This window comes from Mustelus asterias, chromosome 13 (genome assembly GCF_964213995.1).
Source record: "Mustelus asterias chromosome 13, sMusAst1.hap1.1, whole genome shotgun sequence".
Lineage (NCBI taxonomy): Eukaryota > Metazoa > Chordata > Chondrichthyes > Carcharhiniformes > Triakidae > Mustelus > Mustelus asterias.
Window position 1 is genome coordinate 95,834,762 of NC_135813.1, and position 18,242 is coordinate 95,853,003.

The window sequence follows — 18,242 nt, forward strand, 5'->3', positions numbered from 1 at the left end:
TAATTCCCTTACCGATCAGGAATCCATCTATCCGTGATTTAAACATATTCAACGAGGTAGCCTCCACCACTTCAGTGGGCAGAGAATTCCAGAGATTCACCACCCTCTGAGAGAAGAAGTTCCTCCTCAACTCTGTCCTAAACTGACCCCCCTTTATTTTGAGGCTGTGCCCTCTAGTTCTAGTTTCCTTTCTAAGTGGAAAGAATCTCTCCATCTCTACCCTATCCAGCCCCTTCATTATCTTATAGGTCTCTATAAGATCCCCCCTCAGCCTTCTAAATTCCAACTAATACAAACCCAATCTGCTCAGTCTCTCCTCATAATCAACACCCCTCATCTCTGGTATCAACCTGGTGAACCTTCTCTGCACTCCCTCCAAGGCCAATATATCCTTCTGCAAATAAGGGGACCAATACTGCACACAGTATTCCAGCTGCGGCCTCACCAATGCCCTGTCCAGATGCAGCAAGATATCTCTGCTTTTATATTCTATCCCCCTTGTGATACAGGCCAACATCCCATTTGCCTTCTTGATCACCTGTTGCACCTACAGACTGGGTTTTTGCGTCTCATGCACAAGGACCCCCAGGTCCCTCTGCACAGCAGCATGTTGTAATTTCACAAGATTGCTAATTAGTTTTTAACAAGAAGATTAAAAATTATTAAACCTGAAATGTTTGATTATAACATAATACTGCTTCACCAATCTATCCAGTTTTCAAAAATTAAATCCCCACTCTGAACCAAATGGCTGATGCTACTCGACCGATCTTTTGTGGATTTCTTCTCGGATTCCCCCCAGATGATTGTCACACGAGTGTTTCTAAACTCCACCCCCAAAAAATCACACTTTAAAATCTTTCAAACAATGATTTCCGTCATAATATAAAAGCAAAATACTGAGGATGCTGGAATCTGAAACAAAAACAAAAAATACTGGAAAATCTCAGCGGGTCTGACAACATCTGTGGAGTACTGTGAGCAATTTTGGGCCCCACACCTCAGGAAGGACATACTGGCACTGGAGCGGGTCCAGCGGAGATTCACACGGATGATCCCAGAAATGGTAGGCCTGACATACGATGAACGTCTGAGGATCGTGGGATTATATTCATTGGAGTTTAGGAGGTTGAGGGGAGATCTGATAGAAACTTACAAGATAATGAACGGCTTAGATAGGATGGACGTAGGGAAGTTGTTTCCATTAACAGGGGAGACTAGGACGCGGGGGCACAGCCTTAGAATAAAAGGGAGTCACTTTAGAACAGAGATGAGGAGAAATTTCTTCAGCCAGAGAGTGGTGGGTCTGTGGAATTCATTGCCACAGAGGGCTGTGGAGGCCGAGACGTTGAACGTCTTCAAGACAGAAATTGATAAATTCTTGATTTCTCGAGGAATTAAGGGCTATGGGGAGAGAGCGGGTAAATGGAGTTGAAATCAACCATGATTGAATGGTGGAGTGGACTCGATGGGCCGAATGGCCTTACTTCCGCTCCTATGTCTTATGGTCTTAAGAGAATAGAACCAACATTTCAGGATGCTGAGATTTTCCAACATTTTAATGCTTTTCATCGGCTGTTTTCATTAATAATCCACTCCAGGTTTTTCAACTATCCTCTCAAACAAAGCTTTTGCTCCATCTTTAACAAGGGATCCAGCACCAGGTGTTCCACCTCTCCTTTCAGGCTTCCTTTCTCTTGAACTGCAACATGTATCCAAAATTCTACACAAACTCAGGTTCTCAGCCCCAAACGGAATATTATTGCTTCAAACACTGGAAATCTGGGCAGCAAACTTTACAAATGCTTCACATACGTGGATTGCCTCTAGCCAACATCATCAGCACTTCCCGGGTCTGACTATAACTTCCATAAACAATATCCTGCTCCAAAAGCAGTTCCTCTTTGATTCTCATTATCTCAATATTCCTGGAGCTTCTTTTCCATTTCCTGGTTTCTAGAACTAACTGTCCTTCAGTTCCCCTGGAGTTTGCTTTCATACGCATTACTCAATTGTATGCCTTTTCTGCTTCTAGAATAGCTGAGAGCTATTTGCTCTCTTGCTTCCTAGCCCCAACTACAATAAATTCAGCTAAAACTAAACTCAAAAAACATTCCTACCCTAAAGGTGCCCCTGGTTACTAAGCAATGACTTAATACTTCTCTCAGCTTGTTTACTTTTCATGCAATAACCCCCTTGAAGCACTGTTTGGGCTGACCAAACACCTTTGTCTAGCATGAATCTAACTGTAGGCTTATCCTTCCTTTCACGGCAACACTTAAGTAGGTTTAATTAAGTTTGTACCTTATTTCTAATTAGCAATACAAATATAAATCCCTGACAACCCCAGCACTGTTCTTTTTAACGGGCCAAGTGGCAGCTATGATCAAAGTAACCTTCATTTAACAAGTTTGCGATCATCGTTGATTTTAACTACCACTTACTGCTGACGACCACTACCATCTAGAAGGACAAGACCAACAGATACATGGGAACAACACCACCACCTGGAAATTCCGCTCCTAACCATTCACCATTTTGACTTAGACATTTTGCCATTCGGCAAAAATCCTGAAACTCCTTCCCTGTGCACTGTGGCTGTACCTACACCACACGGAATGTAGCAATGCAAGAGGGTAGCTCATTACTACTACCTACTCGAGGGCAATTAGGAATGGGCAATGAATGCTGGCCCAGTCTGCAAAGCCCACATCCCATGAGTGAATAAAAAATACTTTTACAGTAGAGAAACAGACCACTTAGTACATCAGATTTGTTTGTACCAGTGTTTTTCTCTATCTCTGTCTGATCCAGCACCTCAAATTAAAACAATAGAGACAACATTTTGCCCAAGTAACATGCAGACACAGGGAGAATGTACGAATTCCACAGTCACCTCAGGCCTGGCAGAGACAAAGTTGGCACTGCAGCCTTGTTCTCCAGCAGTATATAATAATGGTATATAAATGATGTAGCAAAATATCCTTAGATTTTACAGAGGCATAATACAACAAAACCCAAGTTGTTAGAAATGTGACAGGTAAGGCATTAAGACTGATTTAATGTATTGTCTATATCTTTTACTGCCACCATTTATTTTAATATTCATTTTAAACACTAACACCCCGATTAACTTCCCCTGCCTGACTGAATAGATAGTGTGACAATTCAAATTGAATAAGGAACTTATCGCTTCCTTCCACACTCCATGCGGGCTCTCTCTGATCAGCTGATAGAATGAGACAATTGGCAATTTATCCTTAATTACAATCTCTGGTAATTTCCTGGCAACAGATGTTAGGCTAACTGGCAATAATTCTCTGGTTTCCCTCTCTTCCCTGTTTTGAATTGTGGAATTGCATGCATAATTTTCCAATCCCAAAGGGATAGTTCCCAAAATGAGAGGACGTTAGAAGAGCAAGGGATCTTAAAGGATCCATAGCATTGCTGACTCAGAAGAGACCTCTTAAATGTGGGAAATTCACTGGCTTAATGGGAACATTTTTTTCATGAGATGTGGACACCAGCAGTAAGGCCTGCAATTGTTGCCCATCCTGAGTTTTTGCAACAATCGATGAATAGTTTCAGGATCACCATTACTGAGAGTTGTTTTCAATTACAGGCTTAGTGGGATTTGATCCCATCTCCCCAGAGCATTTACCTGGGTCACTAGTCCAGTGACATTACCACCACACCGCTGTCTCCCCCATAGCACAGTGAAGGAGGAAAGTGGCTACATAGAAAATTTACAGCACACTATATGTTTAAAGATGATGGACAGGCAGCAAATCAAACCTTTTGGGGATGGGATACCTTAACATAGTGCACTTTTGCTACTGGCGGAAGAAATCAATCCGCGAGAGGCAGGTTCTGCCACACAAGTGCCACGTATGAAATGTTCAAGTGTTGGGTGGGTTGGTGTTTTCAGTATTAGTGTCAGGTTTTGTGTGGTTTGCTGTTTTCAGTGTTGCTGCCTGGAGCCACTGATCGTCATGGTGATACACATAGGCCTACAGACGATAGTAAGAGTTTTAACAACACCAGCTTAAAGTCCAACAGGTTTATTTGGTGGCAAATGCCATAGCAAGTCTCCACATCATGCCTACAGATGATGTCAGCCTGACCAGAACAAAGCTGGTAAGGAGTTTAACAACACTAGGTTAAAGTCCAACAGGTTTATTTGGTAGCAAATACCATAAACCTGTTTGACTTTAACCTGGTGTTGTTAAACTCCTTACCAGCTTTGTTCTGGTCAGGCTGACATCATCTGTAGGCATGATGTGGAGACTTGCTATGGCATTTGCCACCAAATAAACCTGTTGGACTTTAACCTGGTGTTGTGTGAGGACTCCTTACTGTGTTTACCCCAGTCCAACGCCGGCATCTCCACATCAGAACAAAGCTGTGCAGCTTAACTTCATTTTCTCAGTTACATGAACAAGGAGTAGGCCATTCTGCCCCGCAGGCTTGCTCCGCCATCTAATAAGATCACGACTGAGCTTGAGCGTATTTATAAACCGGCTCCGGAAAGAAATTCCGCCTCTTGTCTTTGGCCCGACCTTTACCAAGATGGCGAGGTGCCGCCTCGTCGCGCAGTGATGATGTCGACGGGGCGGTGAAGTTGGTGTCGCGCTCGCTGTCAGCGGGCCGGCTGAGGCTGTCGCGCAGTGATGATGTCGACGGGCCGGTGAAGTTGGTGCCGCGCTCGCTGTCAGCGGGCCGGCTGAGGCTGTCGCGCTGTGATGATGTCAGTGGAGGCGTCGAGTTGCAGCTCGAGCAGGGTTTCATCCTGAGGGCAGCAGTGTGAGGGTAACATGGCGCCAAAATTAGAAACCACTTTGCCCCAGTACACCCGGCTGGATATAAAGTTCAATTAGAGACCTGATTCCTGCCCAGTGACCAGGCAAACTCAATTGCATCTCATTCTTCAGCATCAAATCTAATTTTGGAAAAACAGTGAGAAAGATTTCCATTTACTTTAAATTTGTTTTTTTTTAATAATCAGGCGCATCAAAGTAGATTATATTTTAGAAATTTGAGTGCGTTCTATATATTGTTCAAACCACCAGGTCCTATTTAATATAAAAACAGAAAATGCTGGTCAGGCAGCATCTGGAGTGAGGTAACTCCACCTAACATTGCAGGCCGAGTTGTGCCTTGACATTATAATTTACATATACTGGTTGCCATTTGGGACCTTTTATTTCTTTACTAATGCCAGGGGTTTGACTAAGTCGCTGCCCCTGGGTTTCGTTGTGCGATTTAAAATGTATGCAAGAGAGCTGGCAAATACTGAACGCAGACACTGGTCTCAGGTTGCACCATGTATGAAATTGGGAACAGCATCAAGAGTGTCGTTCTGTGATGTACCAAGATGGTGCACAGATAAGTGCTGTTCAACACTAGAGGAAAAGCTAGACTGACTTGAGGAAGAAATTAGATATCGCTCTTGGAGCTAAAGGGGGTCAAGGGATATGGGCGGAAGGGGAGAATCAGGATATTGAATTCGATCAGCCATGATCAAGATGAGTGGCAGAGCAGGCTTGAAGGGCCGAATGGCCTACTCCTGCTTCTAGTTTCTGTGTTACTCACAAAAGCTCTTTGACAGCACCAATCAAACATGTGGTCTTTACCACCAAAAAGGACAAGGACAGCAGATGCAAAAGAACACCACCAACTGCAGGTTCCCCACCAAGCCACACACCATCCTGACTTGGAATTATATCACTGATCCTTCACCGTTGCAAGATCAAAGCCCTAAAGCTCCTTTCCTAACAACACTGAGGGTGTACCTATACCACATGGACTACAGTGGTTCAAGAAGGCAGCTGGCCACAATTTTCTCAAGCAATCAGGGGTGGACAGTAATGCTGGCCTAATTGGTGACATCCACATCCCATGAAAGAATTAAAACTGATTATAAAGAAATGCTACCTGGGGGACTTGAAGAATTGTGCTACATTAGTGTAAGATAGTGACAAAAGAGAGGCAACAGTGCACGGTGCACAGCTATTTGTGAATTGGCAGAAGGAAGTGGGATTTTGAGGAGATGTGAGCTGACACACAGGACTGACAACATTGAACGAATGTTATGAATCACACGTGATCATACAAATGATGACCCCAGTTAAATATAGAACGAGCTGCATTTAAGTGTAATAATATGTATTTCTTAAATTATAACAATGACTACACTTCAATTACTCAAGCGGTTATAATGCACTTTGGAATGAAAGATACAGTATTTCAAAGTAATGAGATAGGGTCCAACGGCATCCTTCCATATGTTTATAGATGATGGACAGGCAGCAAATCAAACCTTTTGGGGATGGAATACCTTAATATGGTGCACCTTTGCTAATGGCTGAAGTGATCAGTCTGTGAGAGGCAGGTTGTGACACAAGTGTCACATATGAAGTGTTCACCAAGTGTTGAGTGGGTTGGTGTTTTCGGTATTAGTGTCTGCCGATGAGTTGTTGTGTGGTTTGCTGTTTTCAGTGTTGGTGTCTGTTGCCACACTATTGTAGCCACTGATCGTCATGGTGACGCACATGGGCCCACAGATGATGTCAGCCTGTCAGTGATCAAAGTCTCCTGGATGTGAGAATGTTTAGGGCCCTCATGTCATGCTTGAAAGCACCCATGAAGTGAAGCTTTGGCCATCCGACTGAATGTCTGCCTCCGGCTAACTTGCCATACAGAAAATCATGAGGTACTTGCCCATCTTCTAACTTTCACTTACACAGCTGGCCAAGTCACTTCTGCTTGGCGTCTGCCAAAGTATTTGGAAGATTTGCTTTTGAGAGGACTGCTACCCTCGTGATTTTGTCCTTCCATGAGGTGTACAGGATACACCACAAACAGTGAAAATGAAAGTTATGGAGTCTCCTTTCTTGATAATTAGCTGCAAGTCCTCCCCCCGACAGTCCCAACACCCCCGGTCCCACTAACCAGCCCCGATATCCCCTGCCAGCCCCGATTTCCTCCCGACAGCCCCGAACTCGGTCCTGACAACCCTCCCGCCCCCCGACAGCCTCAATCGCCCTTTTCCTTCCTTCTCCCAACTCTAAGTGCAGAGTGTCAGCAGGTCCACCCAAGGCCCAAGGCCCCTCCCAATACCCCCCTCCCCCCATAGGTCCCCCGGTCCTCTCCCCATCCCTGGTGGGCAGTGCCAAGGTGACCCTTGGGCAGTGCCAGCTGGCATGCCCAAGGGGCACTCTTCCCTTACCCTGATCTCCGGGGTGGGGCCAATGACCTCTGTTCCCTCCAGTGAGCTCGGGCCGCCTGTTCCCCGTTAAGGGGAGCAGGAGTAAATGGGAGGGGAGGGGGATGGGGGAGGGGTGGGGATGGGGGAGGGGAGGGGGTGGGGATGGAGGGGAGGGGGTGGGGATGGGGATGGAGGGGATGGGGGAGGGGTGGCCGGGGGGGGGGGGGGGGGGGGAATGGCGGGGGAGGATGCTAACGGGCCCGGATACTTCAGTCCGGGCCCACTAAACAGATGGAAATGCTGATTTCCATATGAGCCAGGACTGACTCGAGAGCGCCACTGATCAGAAAACAGTGAATATTTGAATCAAAATTTGCCCCAAAGTCTCTTTTTCAGCTAAACATACTGTATATTTGTAGTTAGAGCATAAATATTTGGAATTACTGCAACAAAGAATACTAGAAAATTGTAATATTGTCCTCAACTAAAGCCAACTTTGATCTAGGTATGGATTAGGAACAGGATAAGGCCATTCAGCCACTTGTGTCCATTTTGCCATTCAGTTAGATCATGGCTGACTCGTAACACAGAAGTGTCATAACTTTTATCTTGTTTCCATAACCCTTAATATTCTAAGAAAAATGCATTACTCTTAGTTTCAGATTTTTCAATCGACCTAGGCTCAGCAGCTTTTTGGGGAGAAAGCTACAGGTTTGTTTTGTAAATATTTTTATTTGAGTCTATTCCTTTTCTTTAAAAAAAACTACACACCTAGAAAATTGGTACAGTACAGCACAATCATTTCACTGTCTAGAAAGAAAACACACTTGATTCATCTAACCCAGCATTTTAACATAAAAAAGAATAAAAGGATGAAGAGAAAAAGAATAAGATAATAAAGAGAGGGAGAAGGGGTGCATATCCTCCCCTATGGGATATTAGGGACTGTACTGCATGTTCTACAAAAAGTCTTGTAGAAGTAAATCTGACACTGCAACCTGTATATTTAAGATAGGGACCCTTCACTTTTTGGAATGAATTAGATCAAAGTATGGGTGGCACAGTGGTTAGCACTGCTGCCCCACAGCTCCAGGGACCTGGGTTTGATTCCCGGCTTCAGTTATTGTCTGTGTGGTGTTTGCATGTTCTCCCCTTGTCTGCATGGGTTTCCTCCGGGTGCTCCGGTTTCCTCCCACAGCCCAAAGATGTGGATTGGCCATGCTAAATTGTCCCTTAGTGTCCTGTGATGCGCAGGTTAGAGGGATTGGCGGGATAAATATGTGTAGTTATGGGAGTAGGGCCTGGGTGGGATTGTGGTTGGTGCAGACTCGATGGGCCGAATGGCCTCCTTCTGCACTATAGGAATTCTATGATACAAGTTAGAAATTCCATTGGAATGCACTCTATTATTACTTGGTGCCTATTATGTACAGAAGCTGACTTGTCATTGATCCAAGAATATAAAATTTTTTTTGTGCTGTAAATGTTAGAATACTGTACAACCTTTTTCTCGTTTTCGCCAATTATCACGTTTATCTGGAAGCCCCAGAGTCAAAAACATTGGATCCCTCTTCAAGGTTATATCAAATATATTTTCCAGCTCTTTAAGTATACCTGACCAATAGTTTTTTATTTTGACACAAGACCAGACACAGTATGTAGTTCCCTATTGCAGATTTACATGTTTGGCACAGTCGAGCTATGGCAGGGCCACCTTGGCAGAAATTCCCCAACCTCATCCACGGCCGGGATTCTCCAATCCTGCTGCTGTGAATGGAGATTTGGCTGAGCACCAAATTCTCCATTATCGGTGGCAGGGTGTACGAGATTGGGAATTCCTTTTGATTTGATTTGATTTGTTATTGTCACATGTATTGATACACAGTGAAAAGTATTGGTTCTTGTGCGCTATACAGATAAAGCATACCGTTCGTAGAGAAGGAAAGGGGAGAGTGCAGAATGCAGTGTTACAGTCATAGCTAGGATGCAGAGAAAGATCGAATTAATGTGAAAGAGTTAGGGTGAAATTTTAGAAGCGTAGAACGAGAATAAAAGGTAGAATTAGAAGGTATGCTGGGCACAGCTCGCAGGGAGTTGCCTCGTTCCAGCATCATCTTGGAAGAGATTGGCCCTTGTGTCTTATATTTGGGGTGGAATTTTCTGGCCGTTCACACCAGCGAGATCGTCTGGTCCCACTGCAGTGAACGGATTTGTCTGAACACCAAATTCTCTGAACTCACTTGCAGCAGCAGCTGCGGGGCGTAAACGGCTGGGAAGATCGCGTCCTTGGTGTAATATGCAAATGATGTGAAATTTTTACTTGACTCGCCTTCTCTGTTTTACAAACAGAAATTTTATTTGCATTCTCCCAGATCTCTTCACTGCGAGATCTGTTTCTCAAATCTGCAGTACCTCCTGCATTTTAGAACATAAAGTGTCATAAAACTTACTAATCAATCATTTAGATTCCATGAGTAGTAATAGTTTTTCTACAGGGGAAACACTGGCATTTAGATATAAGGTTGTTTTATTAAGAATGAAGTCTCTAAGTTATAAGTATCTAAAAAAAAAGAATGTCAGGGGCTATCACATGTTGACACAGTGATCAAAAGATAAAAAGGAAGCCCCTCTAATCAGATCCACCAATCTTTGTGAGTCCCCTATCACACCCAGTGTCAAAACCATGGTCCATGAGACCTGGAGGGAAATCAGGGTTTCCCTGTATAGGAGTGAGAGCAGAAGTTAACATAGATCTTCCCTCTAAATCATGGACCCTCTTCCAAGCCTTTAGAGTGTTAAAATTATTGGATTCTCACATTAGTCTGTTATTGTCTTAAAATTTCATAGAAGCAAAAGCGTTTGTAAAGTATATTTAGTCTGACAAGCCTCAGTTTCAAGCCAAATGGAATTGGGGTCTTTTAACCATTCCCGTATAATTCTAAGATGAGTGGCTAGCTGATATTATTTTATATTAGGCACGTCAAGGCCCCTTTTTGAACTTGAAAGTTGCAATTTAGCCAGTTTCAAGTGAGGTTTCTTTTTGTTATTTTATTTTTTTTTAAAGGAGCTGGTATCATCTGTAGAGGGTAAAGCAACCTTGGTAATATACTCATCCAAATCATAGAATCCCTGTAGTGCAGAAGGAGGCCATTTGGCCCATCGAGTCGGCACAGACTCTCTGCCTGAGTGTCCTACCCATGTCCTCTGTCTGCCATATCCTGTAACCCCTCACATTTACTATGGTTAATCCATTTAACCTACACATCTTTGGACTGTGGGAGGAAACCGGAGCATCGAGGAGAAACTCACCCAGACACGGGGAGAACGTGCAAACTCACACAGACAGTGACCCAGGGCCGGCATTGAACCCAGGTCCCTGGCACTGTGAGGCAGCAGTGCTAACCACTGTGTCACCGTGCCGCCCTATCCTGCCCAGCCATGATTTAGGTCCAGTGATGTCGATAACGCTTTATGGATGTGAGTAATGGGGTAAAGTTTGCCTTGTACAGCTGACAGAATGAGGTGGTAATGAAAATACCAAGATGAGTAAAACCAGAAGAGGTCCACCTAAAGGGGAAAGGGGAGGGGAGGGGACTGCCCTCTAAGCCTTCCTAATGGCATAGCCTCAGACTTGGCTAAATTTACTTTATAACCTGCGAAGGAACTAAACGATTTATAATGCCAACAATGGCAGGAACAGATATTTAAGCTTAGACAAAAATAGGAAAACATCATCAGTGTACAACGTAACCTTATGCTGCTTTCCACCAATAATTAAACCAAATTCCGAAGGGGTCTGTCTAATTGCCTCAGCTAAGGGCTCTATAGCACTTGCAAATGCCAACGGGGATAGAGGACAACCCTGCCTGAACCCCGGCTAAATACAAAAATTGTAAGATCTATAACTGTTAGTGAGAACTGCTGCAGGTGGGTTTTTATAAAGCACTTGTGGCCATTTAATAAAATTATCCCCCTGTCCAAATTTATCCAATGTTTAAAATAAATAGTTCCACTCCAGCCAATCAAATGCTTTCACTGCGTACAATGAAAATACCAAGCTGTCTGTTACTGGTTTTTGAGAAACCTGAATGATATTTAATCATCTGCTGACATTGTTAGATGAATTTTGGACTGTTATAAACCCTTGGATCAGCTTGGATAATTAAAGAAAGAGTTTTTCCGAGACACAAGGCTAGTACTTTAGGTAGAAATTTCAGATCTATATTTGGAAGTGAGACTGGTCTCTCGGGGACGCAATCTTCCAGACTTTTGTCTGTCTTCAAAATTTAAGGAGTATTTGCTTCTCTAAGAGACTGAGTAGCTGTCCTACTTCAGATGAATGGTCATACATCCCAATCATAGCTTCTATTAACATATCTTTGAATTCTTTATAAAATTCACTTCCAAAACCATCAGGTCCTGGAGCCTTAGCAGACTGAAGATCTTTCACTGCAGATAATACTTCCTCTTTAGAAATAGGGGCATTTCAGGTCGACCTTTGGTCTTCAGAACTTGTTGGAAGTTAAATAAAAGAGAAAAATCACTTCCTCTGTATTAATGTATCTTCAGACTGATCTGTATGATACAAATTGACATAAAAATATTTAAATCTTTTACTAATATCCTCGATCTTAAACATCCTATTGCCCTTTGAATCCAATACAGAAGACATAGTCCAAGAGTCTGCTTTCTTCTTTATAAGGAGAGCTAAGCATCTACTTGGGTCATTTCCAAATCCATTTAGTTTTTCTTGGGCAAATTTTATGCTCCTCTCAGCACTTTGAGTCAGAAAGGAATCCAAAGTTGTTTGGATGGTAGTAATTTCTTTCAACAATAAATGGTTAGAATTTTTAACAGGCTCTCTATTTCGGTGAGTTTTATTTCTAACTGACACTGACTGTAGTTCCATAAAGGTAACATAGGAAATTATCAATCCTCTTGCAAACACCTTCCAATCGTGCACAGAATTGAGGGGTTGACTTCAGAAAGAGAATTGATTGAATAAAAAAAGCTCCAATTCGGATTTAAAATTAAGAAATAAAATTGTGATCTTTAAGCGGCGATGTGTTAAATCTCCATAATCTGAATTGTAAATATATCCCATTGAGTGAAAATTTCACAAAGACAGGGGCATGATCAGAGATCACAAAAACTATGGAGCAGGAAATCACTGAATGTAATACTGTTTTAGGTTTGAAAAAATGGTCAATTCCAGTATTACATTGGTGGTGAGCAGAGAAGGTGTAAACTCTCTGTCCTGAGTGTATAATGTTCCCCAAATATCCCAGTTCATCGTATCATGACACTAGTGCCTTCGCCTGTTGTGTAGGTGGATTCCTAGTTATTGGAAATTTGTCAATCAAAGAATTTAGATGGCATTGAAATCCCCTCCTATAAATGAATTTGTTGTTGCTAATTCAGCAAAATCCCTAACAACTTTAGTCATAAAATCAGGAGAATAATTTGGAGAACCATAAACTTTAATTATCTAAATACTTTCCCCCTGCACTATTGTGCTGATAATCACGTTTCATCCCCCTTTACCCTTCACCCAGTTCTCAAGTCTAAATGGCAGGTTTTTATTAATCAAAATCATGACCCCCTCGGCTACTAATAAAAAAAATAAAAATAAAATTTATTAGTCACAAGTAGGCTTACATTCACACTGTAATGAAGTTACTGTGAAAATCCCCTAGTCGCTACACTCCAGTGCCTGTTCGGGTACACTAAGGGAGAATTTAGCATAGCCAATGCACCTAACCAGCACGTCTTTCGGACTGTGGGAGGAAACCGGAGCACCCGGAGGAAACCCATGCAGACATGGGGAGAATGTGCACACCCCACACAGGCAGTGACCCAAGCCGGGAATCGAACCTGGGTCCCTGGTGCTGTGAGTCAGCAGTGCTAACCGCTGTGCCACCGTGCCGCCCCGGTCGAAAATGAGGCAGAAACCATTTGTCCAACCCATTATCACTTCAGTTTCAGATGTTCTTTATCGTCCGAGTAAGTCTCTTGTATCGGAGCTGTTACAACTTTCTCCTTTTTGAAGCAAGATAGAATCCTCTTTCTTTTAATAGGCTCCCCTGTGAGCAGATTTTCAGTGCAGCTGCTGCCATTACTTATCCTACATTCCTTATCACCGAATAGCAAAAGAAAGAAAGTTGGCCTTTTATGTATCATTGCCTTTTCTCTCCCCTCGGGTGTGCATCGAAACTCACAGGAAGCAACATATTAGAGTATTGCCGGAGCTCAAAGGAAACGCAGTGACACCGACTCTTGCTTCACGTGACCCCGAGCTCCAGATTTTTATCACACTGTGCGAGCAAGTACTTCCTGACAACACATCAATGTTTGTTGTAATGCTGTGACTGACCCACTACAACCTCATAATTACAGTACTTAAGCTAAATCTGGAGAGTAGTTGCCTTTAATTGAGTCTCAAATAATGAATTTTTCTGTGCACTTCAAAGTACTAACCTGAGCTCTTGCCATGTAACTGAAGAAACAAATTAATTTTAACTGCAGAACGATTTCTTTACATGACAGTTTTTTCCATGTGTAGCTGTTTCAGAGTCGAGAACTAGGTATGAGCGTAAAAGTTGCAACATTTAAAAAAAAAACACCAAAGACTTGGGGGATGTAAAACTTTCTCCACTTTCGTGCAAACTCCACAGATGTAGGTTTCAGATGATGCCACCAGTGAGTACGATCTGACAGATATGAATGCACGGTGGCACAGTGGTTAGCACTGCTGCCTCACAGTGCCAGGGACCTGGGTTCGATTCCAGCCTCGGGTGCGAAGTTTGCACGTTCTCCCCGTGTCTGCGTGGGTTTCCTCCGGGTGCTCCGGTTTCCTCCCACAGTCCAAAGATGTGCAGGTTAGGTTGATTAGCCATGCTAAATTGCCCCTTATTGTCAGGGGGATTAGGTAAATATGTGGGGTTATGGGATAGGGCCTCGGTGGGATTGTGGTCGGTGCAGATGCAATGGGCCGAATGGCCTCCTCCTGCAAGGTGGGATTCAATGATTCTATGATTTATAAAGCTGGGACACTCTCTAATGGTGCAGGGACCATTATGAATGGAGTATATGACATATATGAATGGAGTATTCAGTTAGTACAGCTTCCTCATCAGTTTCGTGAAATAGTGGTTAAAACATTTCAAATCTAAATTGCCCCAGGACCACAAAACAATTATATGAAAAAGTGAGTGTCAAAAGTATTCCTTTCTTTGCATTTGTACTGTTTGGTGGGTGTGTCTTTTTCTATTTAATATTTTTTAAATCCCTAAAATATGTGGTCTTTGGATCATAGTAAGATCTACATTTGATTCAGCTACTTTAATTCAGCCGCAGTCTGTTACTGTCAGGGCAGCTGTATTTACTACAACACACTAGATATTAATAGAATAAACAATCAATTGTAATCAAAGCATGAAAGTGTGAAGAGAAATGATATCCGAGCTGTCGATGGGTTGGAACTGAGTGAGTCAGAGAATTTATAAATAGCAGCAAACACCTGGGAGTGAGATAAAGACTAGAATCTACTTAAGAAAATTAGATTGTCAGGGGCAAGGCCGGTGTGGGATTCTTTCTGTTGTCTTTTTCCTGAAAGTGGTGATATGTTGTCATTCACACTGAGTAGAGTTGTCACCTTTTGCTGAGGTCAAAGCTGGATAAGGTCAGGGTATAAGTGGAATTATAGCTTCTGATATTCATAGAACCCCTACGTGCAGAAGAGGCCATTTGGCCCATCGGGTCCGCACCAACTCTCTGACAGAGTATCTTACCCAGGTCTATCCCCATAACCCCACACACTTCCCATGGCTAATCCATCTGACCTACACATCTTGGGGCACTGAAGGGCAATTTAGCACAGCCAATCCACCTAACCTGCACATGTTTGGATTGTGGGAGGAAACCGGAGCACCCGGAGGAAACCCACGCAGACTCTAGTCACAGTCACCCAAGGCCAGAATTGAACCCAAGTCCCTGGAGCTGTGAGGCAGCAGTGCTAACCACCATGCCAGCTTTGCTGTTTTGCTTTGCTATTCCAGATACAGTGACGGCAATAAGAACACAAAAGCAACCATTAAGTCTCTGAGCCTTTCAGTTCCATGCCAATTTCCTTTCTCCTTGCTTTTCTTTTCCTGATTTTAGCTAGTAGGGCCTGGAAGTATTCCAGTCCAGTGTTCCGGCTGTAGAAGCTTCAGCATTCTCAGGCTGGCCATTCAGAAATAGAAATATTTGCTGCGGTTTGTTTTGCAGCAGCATTTTTATTGTCTATTTCTTTCCACAGAGGTACCCGCCAGCATGTCTGTCACCAGAATTATCCATGTTCCGCAATATTTCTTGGCCAAATCACGGAGCGTTGTGCACCTGTGCAGTCATCCACACGTCTCAATGTGGGGCTTATCTCGATGGAAACACTCCAACGCTCAGCGGTACAAGGCTGTGATTTTTGACATGGGTGGAGTTCTGATTCCTTCTCCAGACGCATTAGCTGCTGGTGAGTAATTGTGCAGGTTTTTTATTTGTTTTTTTCATTGAATACTTCATAAGGGAACTTTAATAATTTTTTTAAAATGGAGTAACATATATAATCCCTGCAGTGCAGAAGGAGGTCATTCGGCCCATCGAGTCTACACTGACCACAGTCCACCCGTAGAAAGTGCTTTCTAGCTGCTTTGACTGAAACAGAACTAAAGGACGTAGCAAACTGCAGAATTTACAACATTTCATTATCTCCTACATACTGACAATGACTTTGTGTACAGGTATTCCGTTCCCCCAAGCCTAATCCCGTAACCACTCATATTTATCCTGCTAATCCCCTGACACTAGAGTTAATTCAGCAAGGCCAGTCAACCTAATATGTTATCTGAAAGTGGTCGCACAAGAATGATTACTGCTCCCTCATGGTTCAGTGCGACTATTGAGATGGCAGCCGCCATGCCCGAATTAACTGATCTCATCTGGGGATAATGGTTGGGGCCCAATCTCTGCTGGAATTGGGTGTGTGTAGATGCTGGGAAGAAGACTGCTCTGTTCAATGAGGAACAAAGGAGACATGTCCTGAAAGCGGTGCAGAAATCAGGAGAGTGATTCAGGAGCACTTGAATGTTGAAGCTCTGAAGAAAGACTGGAGAAACCTGGGCTTTTTGAAATGAAGTATCTGAGAATGGTTTTATCAATGTCTTAGATAAGGAGATGGCAAGGTAGATACAGAATAGTGCTTTAAGTTAAACTGAGTAACGCGAGGAATCATAGGTTCAAATTAGTGAAAGATAAATTTTGACAAATAAAAAGAAAGTTCTGCACAGAAAGTGATTAATATTTCAAATGTCTTTCAGATAGAATAATGGATTAACAACCATGGACTCATTTGAAATAACAATTGGAGAGTGAAATATGGATGTCTATAGTGCCTTTTTATATGCATAAATTAAGATAGGTTAAATGACTCTTGCAATCTTCTGAGCATGAGGCTTGGCTGTGGTGCCACCTGCGGTTGAATAATTGCAGGACTTTTAAAATGTATAATAATAGATATAATGGAACACAAGTTTGCATTTATCTATGTTGTAGGATCAGCTGACAGATGGAGAGATGGGTCAAAGGTTGCCTTAGCAATTCTGTATTCCTTATCTCAGCTGTATCCTTATTAATGAAGAAATGAGTTGGCGCCAAACATTTCTTTGCACAGAACGAAGCAGTCCGACGGACAGACTCATTCCATGGCTATTTTTGCACCTTTCTTCCTGTGGAGTCTCGGTGTTAGTAGTGACAAACCCAGGAACAGGTTCTCTGCTCTTTTAGGCTTGGGGGAACGGAATACCTTTACACAAAGTCATTGTTAGTATGTAGGAGTTAATGAAATATTGTAAATTCTGCAGTTTGCTATGTCCTTTAGATCTGTTTCAGTCAAAGTAGCTAGAAAGCACTTTCTACGGGATTTATAGCTCCTCCACTTCCAATATTCTACAATCTGTGACCTGATTTGATTTGATTTGAGTTATTTTTGTCACATGCATTAGTATACAGTGAAAAGTATTGTTTCTTGCGCGCTATACTGACAAAGCATCCTGTTCATAGGCAAGGAAAGGGGAGAGTGCGAATGTAGTGTTACAGTTATAGCCAGGGTGTAGAGAAAGATCAACTTAATACGAGGTAGATCCCATCAAAAGTCTGATGACAGCCGGGGAGAAGCTGTTTTAGAGTCGGTTGGTACGTGACCTCAGACTTTTGTATCTTTTTCCTGATGGAAGAAGGTGGAAGAGAGAATGTCCGAGGTGCGTGGGGTCCTTGATTATGCTGGCTGCTTTTCCGAGGCAGCAGGAATTGTAGACAGTATCTATAGATGGGAGCTGGTTTGAGTGATGGACTGGGTTTCATTCACAACCTCTGCTCTTTGCATTCAATAGAGTGGGAACTGAAAAATTGTCTTCGACCTGGGTGGATCTGGAAAACCCTAGTATCAGGAGAGAACCGTGTTGCCTGGGACCGCTGCATGCTTGGAAAATTGACATTCGAAGAATTTGTAGAAGTGGTGACTGCAGTAAGTATTATATATTGAGTCTGACTTTAACTAATGATTCTCCCTTCTCCCCCATCAATTTTCTTCTCTCCTCTCTGAGGATATTGACTGCTGTTGAGGTACTCGCCATGGCTTTCTAGTTCCCTTCATGAGACTTGTTTTGTGTGTTTTTTGTTAATTAAATGACCAATGAGCTAAAGCATGAAGCAGCTTGCAGTGCAGTAATCAAACATAGCAACACAAAGCAATGTTTTCATTATCCTGTTCGAAGCTCGGTATGTTGATCCCAGCTGGGTTCATAAATATGTACTTCAATCAAACTTAGTGCTCTGCATTGGGGAACAATTAAAAACAGTCAGCCTTCCTAAAATGCCCATAAATGGCTATCTGCATTGTCTCCCAGTCAAGCACGATCTTGATTTTAAAATTTGTGTCCTTTTTTAAATCCCTCCATTGCCTCACCCCTCCCTAACTCTGCCTCCTCCAGCTTCAAGCCCT

At 43.0% G+C, this 18,242-nt stretch overlaps 1 protein-coding gene across 3 annotated transcripts in view; it reads left to right on the forward strand.

Moving 5' to 3' along the window:
• The first annotated feature begins 4,739 nt into the window (after positions 1–4,739).
• The window catches only part of LOC144502910 (acyl-CoA dehydrogenase family member 10-like), a 64,318-nt gene continuing 50,815 nt past the window's right edge, over positions 4,740–18,242 (forward strand). The window contains exons 1-4 of one of the 3 annotated variants that reach the window (XM_078227324.1): positions 4,740–4,956; positions 7,864–7,918; positions 15,507–15,716; positions 17,632–17,765. In XM_078227324.1, the coding sequence (XP_078083450.1) occupies positions 15,521–15,716; positions 17,632–17,765 (330 nt within the window). In that variant the 5' untranslated portion in view covers positions 4,740–4,956; positions 7,864–7,918; positions 15,507–15,520. Of the gene's footprint in view, positions 4,957–7,863; positions 7,919–15,506; positions 15,717–17,631; positions 17,766–18,242 lie in introns of those variants that run through there. The other 2 variants (XM_078227322.1, XM_078227323.1) reach the window with 2 other exon arrangements.